The sequence below is a fragment of the Salmo salar genome, chromosome ssa03 (assembly GCF_905237065.1).
Source record: "Salmo salar chromosome ssa03, Ssal_v3.1, whole genome shotgun sequence".
In the NCBI taxonomy this organism is placed as follows: Eukaryota; Metazoa; Chordata; class Actinopteri; order Salmoniformes; family Salmonidae; genus Salmo; species Salmo salar.
In genome coordinates, this window is record NC_059444.1 from 64321758 (window position 1) to 64333777 (window position 12020).

At 42.0% G+C, this 12020-nt stretch overlaps 1 protein-coding gene across 2 annotated transcripts in view; it reads right to left on the reverse strand.

The window, feature by feature from the left end:
• The window catches only part of LOC106601057 (glucosidase 2 subunit beta), a 9173-nt gene extending 4646 nt beyond the window's left edge, over positions 1-4527 (reverse strand). For both annotated transcript variants that reach the window (XM_014192959.2, XM_045715095.1), the window contains exons 1-9: positions 4437-4527; positions 3904-4053; positions 3575-3691; positions 3353-3448; positions 3196-3253; positions 2919-3036; positions 2575-2704; positions 750-834; positions 570-648 (exon numbers count right to left, since the gene is read on the reverse strand). In XM_014192959.2, the coding sequence (XP_014048434.2) occupies positions 570-648; positions 750-834; positions 2575-2704; positions 2919-3036; positions 3196-3253; positions 3353-3448; positions 3575-3691; positions 3904-4003 (783 nt within the window). In that variant the 5' untranslated portion in view covers positions 4004-4053; positions 4437-4527. The remainder of the gene's footprint in view (positions 1-569; positions 649-749; positions 835-2574; positions 2705-2918; positions 3037-3195; positions 3254-3352; positions 3449-3574; positions 3692-3903; positions 4054-4436) is intronic.
• Positions 4528-12020: the final 7493 nt, after the last annotated feature.

Genomic DNA, 12020 nt, shown 5'->3' on the forward strand with positions numbered 1-12020 from the left:
TAGCTAACGGATAATTCGACCCAGCTAGCGAGATCCTTAACAATGCTAACAATACTTGTTCCACCACACTTTCTCCAGTTATTTTTCAGTTACAGCTCATGAAGTACGCTTCATCACCTTCTCACCCCCATCTCCGTGGTCAGGCTTCTCACCTACCTCTTCAATATCGTTCAGGGGACGCACTGCTGTAAGTTAACTGGCCAACTGCCTTTCCAATCTCTTTCCAGTGCGCGCGCTGATGCTATAACTAGCACATTGGTTGTCTTTTCTCTCTTCAGTCGCGTGCTGCATTCTGTTATGTGAACGATTGGCTGAACCTTGGATACTGAACCTGGGATACTGCCAGTATTTCTCCAAACGCGCGTCACCCGTTCGCATACAGCCAGTGGTCATCCAAAGCCCCCCCCCGCCCAAACTTTCTCATTGGATCCACACGAATCACATAGGTAACCTATTTTGGATTCAAAACGGCACATTTCGTCAAAATGACACTATTGCATCCCTGTAATTTACTAGTGTGATAGAAAATCTTCTCTTGACTTGAGGGGGAGGAAGATGAGACATCTTACCTGAGTCTCTGTTTCTGTCAGAGAGCCATCTGAATCTGGATCCAGCTCTAGATGGGACTGCAGCTCAGCCACAGAAACACTGGGAATAACAAAAACACCGTATTAGTCACTCACTGAATCACACTGAAATCTCTCACAATATCTCCAGCGCTGACAGTTACACACACACTACACACTCACTAGCCATCTGCATCATCATCCAGCTCAAGAAAAGCCTCAGCCATTCTAGTTTTGTCCTTCTCCATACGGATGAGTTCTTTTTGTTCTGAAACAGACAAAATCAAAATCAATCACATACAACTTAGAAAGAGAAATCTTCAACAGGACTTTTGTAATTGACTTCCAAATCATTAATAAGTTAACTGCATCAAAGATGTTGAAAAGAATATGACTGGAGAGACAATTAGCACTGGGCATTTCACAACATTTAACAATATTTCTGTTTTTTAACTATAAGAATATACTTAAATATCTTGGTTTTACCAAACAGCACAAAAGCACCTTTTTTGTGAAGAAAACAAATACATTGAGAATTTATGATGTGCATAGGACCTGTTAGGGCTAGGGGGCAGTATTGACACGGCTGGATAAAACAACATACCCGATTTAATCTGGTTACCACTCCTACCCCGTAACTAGAATATGCATATACTTATTACATATGGATAGAAAACACCCTAAAGTTTCTAAAACTGTTTGAATGGTGTCTGTGAGTATAACAGAACTCAAATGGCAGGTCAAAACCTGAGAGATTCCTTTACAGGAAGTGGCCTGTCTGACCATTTCTTGAACTTCTTTTCCATCTCTATCTTTTACTAAGGATCTCTGCTCTAACGTGACACTTCATACGTCGTCCATAGGCGCTCAGAGCCCGGGAAAAAACAGAATGTCGTCATCCCAGCCCCAGGCTGAAACACATTATCGCCTTTCTCAAGTGGCCGATCAAGGGACACTGGGCTTAGGCGCATGACCCGACCGCCCCCGCCTTTGTGATTTTTTCCTCTGTTTGCCGAAAAGGAGATTCCCTGTCGGAATATTATCGCTTTTCTACGAGAAAAATGGCGTAAAAATTGATTTTAAACAGCGGTTGACATGCTTCGAAGTACGGTAATGGAATATTTAGATTTTTTTTGTCACGAATTGCGCCATGCGCACGACCCTTCTTTACCATTTCGGATAGTGTCTGGAACGCACGAACAAAACGCCGCTATTCGGATATAACGATGGATTATTTTGGACCAAACCAACATTTGTTATTGAAGTAGCAGTCCTGGGAGTGCATTCTGACGAAGACAACAAAAGGTAATCAAACTTTTATAATAGTAAATATGATTATGGTGAGTGCTAAACTTGCCGGGTGTCTAAATAGCTAGCCCGTGATGCCTGGGCTATGTACTTAGAATATTGCAAAATGTGCTTTCACCAAGAAGCTATTTTAAAATCGGACATATCGAGTGCATAGAGGAGGTCTGTATCTATAATTCTTAAAATAATTATGCTTTTTGTGAACGTTTATCGTGAGTAATTTAGTTCTGAACGTCACATGCTAATGTAAAAAGCTGGTTTTTGATATAAATATGAACTTGATTGAACAAAACATGCATGTATTGTATAAAATAATGTCCTAGGGTTGTCATCTGATGAAGATCATCAAAGGTGAGTGCTGCATTTAGCTGTCTTCTGGGTTTTGGTGACATTATATGCTGGCTTGAAAAATGGGTGTCTGATTATTTCTGGCTTGGTACTCTGCTGACATAATCTAATGTTTTGCTTTCGTTGTAAAGCCTTTTTGAAATCGGACAGTGTGGTTAGATTAACGAGAGTCTTGTCTTTAAATAGCTGTAAAATAGTCATATGTTTGAGAAATTGAAGTAATAGGATTTTTAAGGTTTTGAAAATCGCGCCACAGGCTGCCAGTGGCTGTTACGTAGGTGGGACGAATTCATCCCGCCTAGCCCAGAGAGGTTAAAAGCAGAGAGATAATGGCTTCTTCCAGTGTACTTACCCTCCCAAGACTTCAGGTGGCGCTCTTTAGCCTCTTTCTCTGGATCCTCTGCTGTTTCTTTCACAGTCCTCAGAGCCTCCACCTTCCCCTCCAGACCCTTCTTACTACCCTGCAGCTCAGTCAACTTGCCCTGCACAAACACATGGATGGAAGTATTTACAAAAAACGTTTGAAACAAACAAACATAAGTCTTGTCATTTCATGAACACGTTCAACATCAAGGATTTATACCAGTCGCTCTATATATGAAATGGTCTCTGTATAGGCCCTAGCCATTTCCGCTGCCTAACCAACCCCAAATAAATGTATCTCCCTTTTCACACCCTTTGGTTGGTTAGTCTCACCCGTTTGTCCTCCTGTCCCCTTTTAGCTTCATGTATCAGTTGTTGTTTGAGCATAAAGCCTTCCTTGGTGATCTCAGCCATTATCTGCAGACTCTCCCTCTCCTTGCGCCCCATCTCCCTAGGGGGTCACACAGCCAACACAATCAGTCTTTACACACACACACACACACACACTGGGCACACACTGGAGGAATCATTTGGCAACAAAGGCCAATGTTAGTGTTGTAGTCAATATTAAAAATGTTTGCAGAATGCTGTACGTTTTACTACTGCTCACCTGCAGGTGTTTTGACAAGTGGCACCACTATTGTACTCGTCTGTCGTGTCACAGCAGTCTGAGGAGAGAACACACTTCATCAGCACTTACACACAACAACAAAACTCAGAGAAGGGGACGACTGATCCACGGAAAGATACTGTGACGATGTCCTTACCACAGATACCGTCGTTGATCCGGGAGGAAGGGATGAAGGCGGGTCTGAAGCCAGCGTTGGTGCAGTGGAAGCTGCCGTTGGGGCAGGCAGCAGTACCTGTGAAACAAATGCAAAGACCTTCATTACAGTCAAGACCTTAGTGATAACGGTGCACAGTAGTGTGTAGTGTCTTGATAGTGGGATCAGTCTGGCTTTGCTGATGAGAAGTGAGCGATAGTGTACCTGGTTCATCCGAGCCATCCCTGCAGTCGCAGTAGTCATCGTTGACCCGGTCAAAGGGGATGGTGCTGGAGCCATCCAAACAGGTAAAGGGCTTGTTCTCCTCATAGAACTGTCTCTCTGTCGAGATCAATGGGGACAGGTAAGTGTTGGGTACATAAGAGCTCATCTGAGAGACATTGCACATCTACCAGATTAAAATCCATGCTCACAATGGGTTTCTAACAACTAAAATAGCATAGACTGCCATAGACTAGGCCTACCTCACTGGCTGTGATAAGAACCATAACGTTATTTGTCTGAATTCGGGTTAGAATCAAATGCCAACTCACTTGATAGTGGTACTCCGCGTGGACGCTGGACCTCCACCGCTGCGCCAGTGCCCATCGCCAAAGCCAAGCTCATCAACAACAGTAGAAGCGCACAAGACATGATGCAGTATCAATCGGGACCAGCTACACTTTCAGGAATTCGCGGCGTTCCTGCAAACATAACTCAAGGTATTAGACAAAGTACTTGAACCCAATACAGCTAGTCCTCAGACGCACCACCATTCACAACATTGAGAGAGTCGGCCCCATATGAAACCTCTGATACAATGCGTTAGAACATTTTCAGAATCATTTAGTCATAATTCAATGCATGTAACGACAGGTAACGTTATTTTAGCTAAGTTAGCTGATGAAGGACTACAGTAGCAGCAGGTAGCTACCACCGGTCTTGATTTAACGCGGGAAAACTTCCTTTTGAACAATATTTATGAATGTTGTATATGCAATAAAGTATCATGTTCACAAAAAAATTGTAAAAAACACTTCCACAAATTGTTATTTTCGGAGTAAAAATATGACAAATCATTCATTACCTCTCTTCCGCAATGCTTCAGGAAACGTCTCGTGCGCTTATGCAATGTAGTATTTTCCTCTGATTGGACTAGCTTTTGTATCCGACCTGTGATTGGAGAATACTTGTGGCGCGGTGCATGATGGGTAATGCGTTGGAAGCAGCCATGTCAGAGAGGGTGGAGAACCTCCTTTGGCCATGTTATGTGGATTTGAGGTTGCAGACGTGTGTCTGTACGTGGTATAAAGTACACTTTTTATTTTTTTTGGCCTAAAATGACATACCCAAATCTAACTGCCTGTAGCTCAGGACCTGAAGCAAGGATATGCATGTTCTTGATACCATTTGAAAGGAAACACTTTGAAGTTTATGGAAATGTGAAATTAATGTAGGAGAATATAACACATTAGATCTGGTAAAAGATAATACATTTTTTGTACCATCTTCTTTGAAATGCAAAAGAAAGGACATAATGTATTATTCCAGCCCAAGCGCAATTTCGATTTTGGCCTCTAGATGGAAGCAGTGTATGTGCAAAGTTTTAGACTGATCCAATGAACCATTGCATATCTGTTCAAAATGTTGTATCAAGACTGCCCAAATGTGCCTAACTGGTTTATTAATACCTTTTCAAGTTCATAATTGTGCACTCTCATCAAACAATAACATGGTATTCTTTCACTGTAATAGCTACTGTAAATTTGACAGTGCAGTTAGATTAACAAGAATTTAAGCTTTCTGCCCATATCAGATATGTCTATGTCCTAGGATTTTTTTATTTTCTTACAATCTCATGCTAATCACATTAGCCTATGTTAGATCAACCGTCCCGCGGGGGTTACACCGATCCCGTAGAGGTTATTAAGTAAAAATACTTAAGTCGTTTTTGGCGTATCTGTACTTCACTATTTATATTTTTGACAACTTTTAGTTCACTACATTCCTAAAGAAACATTTTTACTTTTTACTCCATACATTTTCCCTAACACCCAAAAGTACTCGTTACATTTTGAATGCTTAGCAGGATAGGAAAATGGTCCAATATATGCATTTATCAAGAAAACATCCCTGGTCATCCCTACTGCCTCTGATCTGGCGGACTCACTAAACACACATGTTTAATTTGTAAATTATGTCTGAGTGTTGAAAATAGCACCTGGCTGTCCGTAAATTAAAAAAACAAGAAAATAGTGCTGTCTGGTTTGCTTAAAATAAGGAATTTTAAATTATTTATAATTTAACATCCGATACTTCAGTATATTTAAAACCATACACTAACATAGTACTCTTTTACTGGGTGACTTTCACTTTTACTTGAGTCATTTTCTATTAAGGTATCTTTAGTTTTACTCAAGTAAGATAATACGGTACTTTTTCCACCACTGAAAATACTTCATAATTATAAGAGAGGTAGTAGCTATGATCAAGGCAAGCCAAATAATTAGATAGTATAGCCTGAAACTGTCAGGCTGAAATGAGTCCATCAATTCCTGCAATGGGGCTTATCATATGTATTGAGAATCCTCATGGTGTGCAATGGAAGTCTCTGTTGCCCATTCTTACTAATCACTTAGATAGTTTTGATAAACATATAGGCCTACTCATACATTGATTCTCTCAAAATAAAAATATGGTGTGGAAGCATAGTATTCACATTCATTTTATAAACCACAATAAACCAGACTATTGAAGACCTTGACCTTTAAGTCTACTCTTTTTTTATAATCTCTGATACCATTATTAATTAAGCACACACAGTAGCCTACACAGACAACAAATACAAGCCAGTAGGCTATTTCTCTTTGCTTATATTATAAAAAAATCTTCCTTTATTTGTAATTTTAACACACTTTACAGTACCGAACAGTGAAATAAAATAAAAATATACTGATATATAATTGTATTATATAGCTGTTTGCTTATTAAATGCATTTTATTCACAAAATAACACCTCAGTTCTCTCAGAAGAAAACCTTTCATAAAAATAATATAATAAAAAATAACTTGGACACATTTTACACATTACAGCAATATAATTTACAAATATTACAATCATTTAATGGTGTTTTTTCCATTTATATAATTTTCCTAACTTGTGAACGAGTAACACATGGATTAAAGCCCAGATAATTGTTCTCGGAGGGAGTCTAATATGACAAAACTGACCAAGAAGTGGAGGTGGAGCTCATTTCAAAATGGCTACGCAATGTCTCTCTCAGAACCCTCTTGTTTTTTACCTCTCGCTTCACCCATACACATCTGTCAGTTACTCACAATCACTCCTACATGGCATATTGACAATGAATAGTTTTCATTGATTATGACTTGAGCAATATGGAATGGGCAAACATGGAATAGCACAATAGAAAAAAAACTAAGGCTTGAAACCAGGTCCAAAGGAACTAGTGAGAGACATAACTACCAAATCCTCCAACAAACACATACTGTACCCACATACTACTTTAACCACATTGTCTACCCTACAACCTCCCTTAAAATAAAGTTCTGGTACAAAATATTTTCATTTTTCTGATGATTAATCTAATCCTGATTCATTCAATCCATCTAATTAATCTAATAATGAAATTGACACACTTCTGTGTGTGAGAAAAATGATAGCACAAAAGAGAAAGACAGAGGAAAGATGAGGACAGAAAAAGAGAAGGAAACGTGATGCTGTGGCCAGTAGTGTTTTACTGATTTAGTTATTTTCTTATAACTAAACATGGTTAATTATCAATGATAATGACCTGAATAAATTTCTATTTTACAATCCAACATTACAAAATATACAAAACAAGCTGTGATAACGCTAATAGTTATATTATCAATATGTCATTATAGTTTACTATCTAGACCATCCACCAGAATGATACAAAAATAAAAACTGTACACAAACTGTTCAAAGAAAAGACTTGTGGTATTGTCCATGGTTTTCTTTTCAATATTTAAAAAGAATGGCAGCAATTCATCAACTGAATAATTTCTTAATAAGAAATGATCGCTACAGTATTGTGTTAAAATGGCAATTAAATATTTATTTGTTTTTATAGCTCATGAAAAAACAAAAAGCCAGATAAACAAAGCCATATATCTTCAAAGACAGGGGGAAGCTTCATGGGAATCTCCTACTCCATGTACTGAGACAGTATCGTTGGATTCCCATTCCAACAATTAAAGGCCTGTGCGGTGACACCGCAATGCTGCTCCAGCCAATCAAAGAGCTGGACTGGACGGATCTCAGGCCTTTGTTCCATCAGGCACAGGCTGTTCTTTAGACGAGCTACGTTACCGACCAGCAGAAACCAGCTATACTTATGTTGTTGTTTTTTACCCTGTGAACAACTCCAAGTCAAACTGAGACCTATTCAAGCTGTGTGGTGATCAGTCCTGTTACCTCATACAGCCAGGATGGTGATTCTAGTGAGTGATGACACACAACAAGAGAAAGGTCTCTCTCTCTCTCTCTCTCTCTCTCTCTCTCTCTCTCTCTCTCTCTCTCTCTCTCTCTCTCTCTCTCTCTCTCTCTCTCTCTCTCTCTCTCTCTCTCTCTCTCTCTCTCTCTCTCTCTCTCTCTCTCTCTCTCTCTCTCTCTCTCTCTCTCTCTCTCTCTCTCCTGCATTCCCTGCATTCCCTGCATTCCCTGCATTCCCTGCATTCCCTGCATTCCCTGCATTCCCTGCATTCCCTGCATTCCCTGGAGCTAAATTGGCCTATTTATTGTGCCCTCGCAACTGACACAACACATTCTTAATATTGGCCATAAAATGTTCCTGCCCATATGCAGATGCTGGGTACATTGTGTATAGACACACAGACACTCACAGATAGAGGCATACAGACATGGTATAAATATACTAGGATATTTAGAATTTATCTTATAAATCTACATAGTGGCAGGTATGTATCCTGCATTTGACATTAAGGCAGAAAAGCTTAAAACATAACAAGAATGGCTGTGTGTGACTGTCTGAACAGCCTCCTTTCTGGCCAAGCTCGTTCTTTCGATTCCCTCCAATCCTAAAATCACCCTGACAAAATCCTCTCAGTCTGTCCCGTCAAAGCATCTCTCCCCTCATCAGTTTCCAATCTGTTGCTTTGGTGACAACTGATGCAGTAAGTGAGAAGAGACTGGTGAATAAATACAGTGTGAGTGGGTAAGAGATGGAATGTGAATTTGTGCTGCTGATGATATTATCCTAATCCTTCAAACATATTTAGCAAAAACGATAATAAATAGAAAACAGGCAGAACATATACTCTAAAGTATCACATGGCTTATCCTCAGAAAGTAAAAAAGAAAAATCATTTTCGTATGTAAAAACTGGACAGTCCACAAGCAGCAGGTGTGGTGGTGTGGTGGTAGTGACTGCTCCTTATCTACCACTTCTGAAATGTATCATCAACTTGAAAAGCAACAAAGGACACACACACACACACACACACACACACACACACACACACACACACACACACACACACACACACACACACACACACACACACACACACATGCGTGCACGCACACACACACTAAATCATGAACAGTTACAATAGATCTTTGAACAAGAGACAATCAAAAATGAAGACAAAAGCCGACCCTCCTGTCCCACGATGCATTGCTTCACGACAGCTCCATGTTTCAGGAGCTGGTGTTTCCAGAAAGGCACACAGCCATCTTGCACCGGTAGCACTTCTTCATAAAGGGAAAATGGGAAAATGGAGGCGGGACCCTCAGGTCCCCTCATCACAGCATCTTCCTTTCTTTATTAAACGTAATCCTCTCTTCTTTTCTCGCTCTACTCCTCCTCTATAGATAGATATCTGTAGTTTTCTTTCCGACAGAAATGGAAAATAAGTCACTCAGAAAAAAACGGAGTTCTTGTTGAATTCTAACAAACATGAACTAGTAATACTGACTGACGCTAGTTAATACTCCATATAGAGATGGCTTTTTCCAAAGAGATTCATTACCAATCAGAGTCCTCTAAACACACACGCACACATAGGCACGCGCAAACACACAAACACACACATTCTCGTGTGTAGACTTTTTCCCCCCCATGAATCAAAGTGTGTGAGTGAGGTGTGTTTGTGTGTGGAGGTGTGTCACGGTGAGTTTGTGTGTGGAGGTGTGTTTGTGTGTGGAGGTGAGTTTGTGTGTGGAGGTGTGGAGGTGTGTGGAGGTGTGTTTGTGTGGAGGTGAGTTTGTGTGTGGAGGTGAGTTTGTGTGTGGAGGTGAGTTTGTGTGTGGAGGTGAGTTTGTGTGTCAGGGTGAGTTTGTGTGTCAGGGTGAGTTTGTGTGTCAGGGTGAGTTTGTGTGGAGGTGAGTTTGTGTGTGGAGGTGAGTTTGTGTGGAGGTGAGTTTGTGTGTCAGGGTGTGTTTGTGTGTGGAGGTGTGTTTGTGTGTGGAGGTGTGTTTGTGTGTGGAGGTGAGTTTGTGTGTGGAGGTGAGTTTGTGTGTGGAGGTGAGTTTGTGTGTGGAGGTGAGTTTGTGTGTGGAGGTGAGTTTGTGTGTGGAGGTGAGTTTGTGTGTCAGGGTGAGTTTGTGTGTCAGGGTGAGTTTGTGTGTGGAGGTGAGTTTGTGTGTCAGGGTGAGTTTGTGTGTCAGGGTGAGTTTGTGTGTCAGGGTGAGTTTGTGTGTCAGGGTGAGTTTGTGTGTCAAGGTGAGTTTGTGTGGAGGTGAGTTTGTGTGGAGGTGAGTTTGTGTGGAGGTGAGTTTGTGTGTGGAGGTGAGTTTGTGTGTGGAGGTGAGTTTGTGTGTGGAGGTGAGTTTGTGTGTGGAGGTGAGTTTGTGTGGAGGTGAGTTTGTGTGTGGAGGTGAGTTTGTGTGGAGGTGTGTTTGTGTGTCAGGGTGTGTTTGTGTGTGGAGGTGTGTTTGTGTGTGGAGGTGTGTTTGTGTGTGGAGGTGTGTTTGTGTGTGGAGGTGTGTTTGTGTGTGGAGGTGAGTTTGTGTGTGGAGGTGAGTTTGTGTGTGGAGGTGAGTTTGTGTGTGGAGGTGAGTTTGTGTGTGGAGGTGAGTTTGTGTGTGGAGGTGAGTTTGTGTGTGGAGGTGAGTTTGTGTGGAGGTGAGTTTGTGTGTCAGGGTGAGTTTGTGTGTCAGGGTGAGTTTGTGTGTCAAGGTGAGTTTGTGTGGAGGTGAGTTTGTGTGGAGGTGAGTTTGTGTGTGGAGGTGAGTTTGTGTGTGGAGGTGAGTTTGTGTGTCAGGGTGAGTTTGTGTGGAGGTGAGTTTGTGTGTGGAGGTGAGTTTGTGTGTGGAGGTGTGTTTGTGTGTCAGGGTGTGTTTGTGTGTGGAGGTGAGTTTGTGTGTGGAGGTGAGTTTGTGTGTGGAGGTGAGTTTGTGTGGAGGTGTGTTTGTGTGGAGGTGTGTTTGTGTGGAGGTGTGTTTGTGTGGAGGTGTGTTTGTGTGGAGGTGTGTTTGTGTGGAGGTGTGTTTGTGTGTGGAGGTGAGTTTGTGTGTGGAGGTGAGTTTGTGTGTGGAGGTGAGTTTGTGTGTGGAGGTGAGTTTGTGTGTGGAGGTGAGTTTGTGTGTCAGGGTGTGTTTGTGTGTCAGGGTGTGTTTGTGTGTCAGGGTGTGTTTGTGTGTCAGGGTGTGTTTGTGTGTGGAGGTGTGTTTGTGTGTGGAGGTGTGTTTGTGTGTGGAGGTGTGTTTGTGTGTGGAGGTGTGTTTGTGTGTGGAGGTGTGTTTGTGTGTGGAGGTGAGTTTGTGTGTGGAGGTGTGTTTGTGTGTGGAGGTGAGTTTGTGTGTGGAGGTGAGTTTGTGTGTGGAGGTGAGTTTGTGTGTGGAGGTGAGTTTGTGTGTGGAGGTGAGTTTGTGTGGAGGTGAGTTTGTGTGTGGAGGTGAGTTTGTGTGTGGAGGTGAGTTTGTGTGTGGAGGTGAGTTTGTGTGTGGAGGTGTGTTTGTGTGTCAGGGTGTGTTTGTGTGTGGAGGTGAGTTTGTGTGTGGAGGTGAGTTTGTGTGGAGGTGTGTTTGTGTGGAGGTGTGTTTGTGTGGAGGTGTGTTTGTGTGTGGAGGTGAGTTTGTGTGTGGAGGTGTGTTTGTATGGAGGTGTGTTTGTGTGTGGAGGTGAGTTTGTGTCAGGGTGAGTTTGTGTGTGGAGGTGAGTTTGTGTGTGGAGGTGAGTTTGTGTGTGGAGGTGAGTTTGTGTGTGGAGGTGTGTTTGTGTGTCAGGGTGTGTTTGTGTGTGGAGGTGAGTTTGTGTGGAGGTGAGTTTGTGTGGAGGTGAGTTTGTGTGTGGAGGTGAGTTTGTGTGTGGAGGTGTGTTTGTGTGGAGGTGAGTTTGTGTGTCAGGGTGAGTTTGTGTGTCAAGGTGAGTTTGTGTGTGGAGGTGAGTTTGTGTGTGGAGGTGAGTTTGTGTGGAGGTGTGTTTGTGTGTGGAGGTGAGTTTGTGTGGAGGTGAGTTTGTGTGGAGGTGAGTTTGTGTGGAGGTGAGTTTGTGTGTGGAGGTGAGTTTGTGTGTGGAGGTGAGTTTGTGTGTGGAGGTGAGTTTGTGTGGAGGTGAGTTTGTGTGGAGGTGAGTTTGTGTGGAGGTGAGTTTGTGTGTGGAGGTGTGTTTGTGTGGAGGTGTGTTTGTGTGGAGGTGAGTTTGTGTGGAGGTGAGTTTGT